Source organism: Gigantopelta aegis, chromosome 3 (genome assembly GCF_016097555.1).
Source record: "Gigantopelta aegis isolate Gae_Host chromosome 3, Gae_host_genome, whole genome shotgun sequence".
Classification (NCBI taxonomy): domain Eukaryota; kingdom Metazoa; phylum Mollusca; class Gastropoda; order Neomphalida; family Peltospiridae; genus Gigantopelta; species Gigantopelta aegis.
In genome coordinates, this window is record NC_054701.1 from 50,778,582 (window position 1) to 50,785,037 (window position 6,456).

General features: G+C 39.2%; 1 protein-coding gene across 2 annotated transcripts; it reads left to right on the forward strand.

Annotated features, from left to right (window-relative positions):
• The first annotated feature begins 2,215 nt into the window (after positions 1-2,215).
• LOC121368188 (F-box only protein 39-like) lies at positions 2,216-6,328 on the forward strand. 2 transcript variants are annotated; one of them, XR_005957481.1, is made up of 4 exons: positions 2,216-3,244; positions 3,914-4,081; positions 5,591-5,813; positions 6,112-6,328. XR_005957481.1 is itself a non-coding variant. In XM_041492818.1 (3 exons), the coding sequence occupies exons 1-3, from the start codon at positions 2,224-2,226 to the stop codon at positions 5,731-5,733; spliced, it is 1,332 nt and encodes a 443-aa protein (XP_041348752.1). In that variant the 5' UTR covers positions 2,216-2,223; the 3' UTR covers positions 5,734-6,328. The 2 variants fall into 2 exon arrangements, 1 of the variants encoding a protein (XP_041348752.1); XM_041492818.1 differs by having other exon boundaries at positions 5,591-6,328.
• Positions 6,329-6,456: the final 128 nt, after the last annotated feature.

Below are 6,456 nucleotides of genomic sequence, written 5' to 3' on the forward strand. Positions count from 1 at the left end.
CTCTTTTGATCGTGTGTCTTTCTGAACATTTACAGATCAAGACGTCGTCCTCGTCGCTACTGCTGCAGCTGCTAACACTGCTCGAATATCCCGATGCCATCGTCTTCGTTCCAGATAGAGTGCAACAAGATACAAAAATCATCAGCAAACACGTCTGCTCTCTTCGAGTTCTCAAGCACGAATGAGCCCTTGGGAGAGAAAACACAGCCGATATATACAAGTCAGTTTAGTTGGAATCATTCTGTTGATGGTACCCATTGGGGGTGCAGAAGGAGCACTGAAGAAATCCCATCTGGTTTTGATGGTCATCTTGCATGGCGCAGGGCACACTCGAGTTCAGCTCTGGTACAAAATCACACATGACTGTGAAACAGCCTTTCAATTTCTCCCATTGTTGTAGAGAAAGGAATATTCCTTTCTTCGAAGGTTTCACAGATTTCGTTTCATCACACCACCACCACTGACGCAGGTCCACCCCAGTAAAGTTCTTGTCCATACTAGCATGAACATTGGCTCCAAGGTGTTTGACCAACCAATGTTTCATCCTTCCCTTGTTTCAAGGCTGAAATCGTTTCGTCTATCCGACTCTTACATCCACACAGTTCAACCCACTGCTTTAGATTTAGAGCGATATCTCGTTTGGTGGGGAATTTTTTCCCCTTATCACTGTCGAATTTCCGGATATGTATCAAAAGTTCTTGCTTCCATGGTTGGGCCACAACGTATACATTTTGTCCAATTTCTAGTTGGCATCGCGATCTTTTACCCCGTTCAGGGCATTGAGTAGTACTTGATGAATGTCCCGATGCCATCTTCTTCTTTCAAAATAAAAAAAAGCAACAAAACACAAAAATGTGAATATCAACAACCTCTAAAAAAAAACTAGACGTAGATCTTGTCTGTGGACTTTTCGGCGAACGAATGACAATGAAGCCAAAAGCACCCTTTTTATACCCGAGGGAGGCACCCCCAGCTCAGTCCAAGGACGCACACCTGTACCCAGGCCATTGTCTCATACACAAAGACCATTGTTTCCTACACAAAGGCCATTGTACCATTGTTTCCTACACAAAGGCCATTGTTTTCCTGCCCAGGTCAGACACCTGCACCTCCCTATACAAAGGCCATTGTTTCCTACACAAAGGCCATTGTTTCCTACCAAGGTCAGATACCTGCACCCCCCTCTACAAAGGCCATTGTTTCCTACACAAAAGCCATTGTGTCATTGTTTCCTACACAAAAGCCATTGTTTCCTACCAAGGTCACGTGATCACGGGAAAGTAGGGCATGGCGCCCGGTAGGCCTGGACATCAGGCATTGTCATGATCCAAATAAAATGTGTGTGTGTGTGTGTGTGTGTGTGTGTGTGTGTGTGTGTGTGTATGTGTGTGTGTGTGTGTGTATGTATTAATTGGTATAGCCATTATAAGAGGCGAAAAATTATTTGGAAAATTAATGGTAGATGAGATACCCATGGCTTATTTTTCGTAAACCTGTTTAAGTTACGTCTTTATATAGGCCATGACCTTATGATCAGCTGACTGACGGTGTCACTTTGTATAATATATATGACTGCGTTGGGCGTGATTATAAAAGTGTAGGCCATACACCTTGTTCTTTTGATTCATCAGTAATCTAACATACGTTCGGTCAGTTAGTCACATAATTTAACAAAATACATATTTGAAGAAAGGAAATGTTTTATTTAATGACACACTCAACACATTGTATTTACGGTTATATGGCGTCGGACATATGGTTAAGGACCAACAGATATTGAGAGAGGAAACCCGCTGTCGCTACCTCATGGGCTACTCTTTTCAATTTGCAGCAAGGGATCTTTTATATGCAATATCCTCCAGACAGAATAGTACATACCACGGCCTTTGTTACACAAGTTGTGGAACAATGGATGGAAAGAGAAATATCCCAATTGGTCCAGCGACGGAAATCGATCCTAGATCAGGCGAGCGCTGTACTGAGCTACATCCAGCCCCCCCCCCCCCACCCCACCCCGCCCCCCATCTACATGTTTGAATACCTTTGCTTGTATGTAACTTTTATTGACAAATATGTGGCTTTCGGTGGTGTGCGATTGAAAACACTAGCTGTAATATAAAGTATGTGACGGAAACTAGTTTAGTATTTTCTATAAGTAAATATATGACGTCATGTGTTGTTGGACTGACGTCATAAAATATATTAATTTTTTTCCTCCTAATTATGTCTACGTCCACAAGTGAACATGATTTTGTCAACTGGCAAAATTTGCCGAATGAAGCTTTAATCAAAATATATAGCTATTTGGATGATTCTATGCGATGTCAAATGTCACTTACGTGCAAGCAATGGAACCAAGCATTCAATACTCCTGTATTATGGAGGAGGCGATATTTTTTATTCACTGGTTTTCGGGCAATGGAAAGCTCTGTAACAGCGTGCAAATACCTCAGATCACTGGGCAAACACCTAAGGCATGTTGAAATTGAGTGTGGACATCCTGTTTTACACACGGCTCGTCCAATTGCACAGGCATTGGACCGATTCGTCACTCAGATCAACAGGTTAAGGTGTATTCGTATCCTGTCTTTTAAAATGGAACATTTGGGCATCAGCCGTGCTTGGCAGTTCTTTCAGTCATCAAAATCACGGCTCGTGTCGGCGCTCTGCAAGTTCCTCAAGTCCCAGAGGCATTTACGAAGACTGGAACTGTCAGGGGCGCATATGATTTCAGAAGACGGATCTGCTCTCATTAACGCTTTGGGCATATCACAAGCACGGAAGACTTTAGAAGTTCTTCACATCGAAAACTTCTATGAGCAGAGGCATACCGCTTTCTCAGATGAAGCATATCTTAACACCATGAGGAAACTAACAGCATTAAGAATTGTATTCTTGAACTATATTTATATCAATGACACGGTCTTGAATATTTTAGCAAAGAGAGCAGGAAGCTCTTTGGAGTTTCTTAGAATTGTCGCGGATTCCAGAGAACCGTACGAACATAATATTTCCGCTAATGCTTGGTTGGACTTTAAAAAACAATGTCCGAAAGTGAAGCTTGTTTTTCATTTCTTGGGGAAACTGAAGTACTCTGATTATACAAGGACTTTACTCAAAGGAATGCCTTTGGTCGACTTGAATATTATCAGCTGGGAATCACTACCAAACAACAGAGACCCCGATAGAGAAAGAATGCCAGATGTCCTCAAATACATTGGCGATCACTTCCCAAATTCTTTAGGTGTATAATTTTATAACACAAAATATCCTTTTTCTAAAGTTAACAGTATGTGTATACATTTACATAATAACTTTTACAGTCTAATACTTGCACCACTTACAATAAATGCGCCATTATTAGTGTTGGTTAATACTGTAAGGTAATTTAGAAATCTTTATATTGTACCCTTCGCAACCTGTAATAAGTATTGGTGTGTAACATGCGATGGATAGGAGGTCTAGTCTTTCCTGACTTAGACTAACATAATGCGAGAAACCATTTTTCTAATACTGCACGAACACTTCAAAACATTGCGAGGGCATCACTAGGAAAATGTCTACTGTGCTTCAAAAGAAGGCACTTTTTAGTTTCTATTATTATTTTATTTTTATTTTGAAAGAGGGTGGCAGTTGAGGTTATATTATTTAATTTTAAAAAAAAAACCCACAAACAAAAACAGCCACCCCTAACCCCCCACCCCCATCCCCACAACATAACTGACTGCATTCGAAGCCAAACATGCAGATTCTATAAATGTTTCACAATAAACAGGCCTGGTCCTACTATCAGTGTTAGAAATAATTAACATCGCCACTCTAGATAAAGTGGAGTCATCTTAGTTAATTCGTGATCACGTACCATTTTGATGTCAATGAGTCAAGTGAATATATGTTTTTAATTCTTTCAAAGCTCATTTTCGACTGTCGGTTGACCACGCCGTTCAACCTGCCCTGGACACGTCTTTGATCCACCTTATTGGAAGATGCTGTAACCTCACTGAGGTGTCCATTAACTGCAAATTGGAATTGTCCACCGTGGAATCTATATGCAAAATGGCAGGAGACCAGTCGCGGAGAGGTAACAGAAGCACCAGCTATTCAAACACTGTATAGATATCTCATGCAATACAACACATAGGGGCTGGTCCTACAATTACGTAAATCTTAAAGGGTAGCGGAAATCATTAAACCAAGATTGGTCGTAGAAACGTTTATTTAACATTTTGGTTAACGATATTATTCGTTTCTATGAATAATAACAACATATACTATACTCTTCAAAAAAAAAGTAGAGAACTCTAATAAGAATTTACAATTGCCAAAATTGTAAGGTATATTAGCTGTGGGGAATGGTTATATGATAATAGTGAATTAATTGGGCAAACATTACAACCGGTAGTTCAGTAGTACAGTAGGTTTTATGACCACCAAAGATCTTGAAGGACGGGGTCAAAAGTGAAATTTAAAAGTTGAGGGTTTTTTTTTATCAGTAAATCGCAAATTCAAACAATAAAAATGACTAAAAACAAAACAATAACAATTGTATGATCAACAGAATGAAAACGATAGACAGAAATAATGTTCCACAGTAATTGATGGACCTTCCTGGAAACTGTCAAAATCGAGAATGACACCCCACGCACGTGTACGGGGAAAATGCGTGATGTACGTGCAAACTATGGAATGTGTTTCGGTGTGTTGATAAACAGACCTGAACGTTCTTTACTAGGATGTCTGTGGTCAAAACGTATGTTCGGTCTAATAGTTGATATTAACATTACTATTTCAGGTTCCCCTACTTTTTTTGAAGAGTGTATATAAACGAGTGTTTCTGCGTCCAGTTTTGTTAAGTTGCCTAACGGTTTCAAAACCACGAGTCATCTTTATTTATAAATGAAATGGTGACGAACAAGGCGGTGGAAGGTGGGGCTTGGTATTGTACGATCTTAAGGTTACAAAACGTTACATTGGGCGAGGGGCTATAAAAATGATCTAAGTTTGTGTTATCAATGTGCAAGCTCGTAGGAACCCGAGGGATTTATGTGGAAAAAATGTCAAAATCAAAATTATTAAAGTGGTACCCGGGTAAAAATATCAACTGTCAGATTATACATTTGTAAAAATAAAAAGGGAGAGAGAGAGAGAGAGAGAGAGAGAGAGAGAGAGAGAGAGAGAGAGAGAGAGAGAGAGAGAGAGAGAGAGAGAGAGAGAGAGAGAGAGAGAGAGAGAGAGAGAGAGAAGGAGAAGATTAAAAAAAAAAATGAAAACAAATGTATAACCTTTCATTTGATAAGTGAAAACACCGCTTGCATACATTTCACAGCACTAAACGTGTACATCATTTTCTCAATAGGGGAACACATGGATTATGGAATTTTAAAAGTGCAAATTATTTAAACAGCTTAAAAATTGGCTATTCACAGACCTGGTCTTATATTTATCTTTTGTGATAATCCTTTCCAGCACTCTTGTTGTCATACATCTTTCTCTAGACCGGGGTCTATACAGATCAGTTTCCAATATAGCACTTAAGGTCTATGGGTTAACCGAGGCAGGTGAATGTACCCTATTATTATTATTTTAATAGGTTTAGCTTGTCTGGAGTTACGGGTTCGAGGCTTGACGGGCGACGACATGGCGCGACTAGCACTAGTGACTCAAGACACGCTGTGCAGTCTGGGATTCCGACGAGTGGAGCTTCTGTCCGAGGATGACGCTTTGGACGACTGAGCAGGGAACGCCAGACGAACGCGACACCCCGAGCTGACTGTTTTAAAAACAATTCGTCCTTTCAAATGTTTTCTTTTAAGGTATTGGAATCGTAATCACAAATTACTACGCAATACACTAGCAATGAAACGAAAAATATAAATTTAAACTCTTAGGACTGGACTATCGAAATGGACTATTTGTAAACCTTCGTCATGCCTCCGAAATGGGACTATTTGTGAAAAAACAAACAAAAACCCAACCCTTTGTATTCTTACAATAAGTTCAAACACATACTTCTCATTACTTATTATTCTTTTTAATGTCTTATAGAACTAGGGAAATCTTTATATTTTAATGTTTCGAATATTTAGCACTTAGCAACACATGTACTTTCAGTGTAGAATCCTTGAACTGAATACTCTCCAACACTTGGGCCAAATCACGATGAACAGCCAATATACCGGTATGGTTGCTTCAATACTACCTTTATGAACACTTCGTATGTCTTAATATACATATTTTTATTTCGCATGATTTATACTATGCGGACTTTTATTTTGAAAGTACACATGTATTTCTGTATTTTAAAAATGTATTAAAAGTGATATATGTATCATTTCTTTTCTTTCTTGAAATGTAGTCTTTAAGTATATACATTATAGTTGAAACATGGATACCTGCAGACCATGTCTGTTGAGTACTGAAACTCTCAGTCCATATACTTATCCAAACTGGTTAACT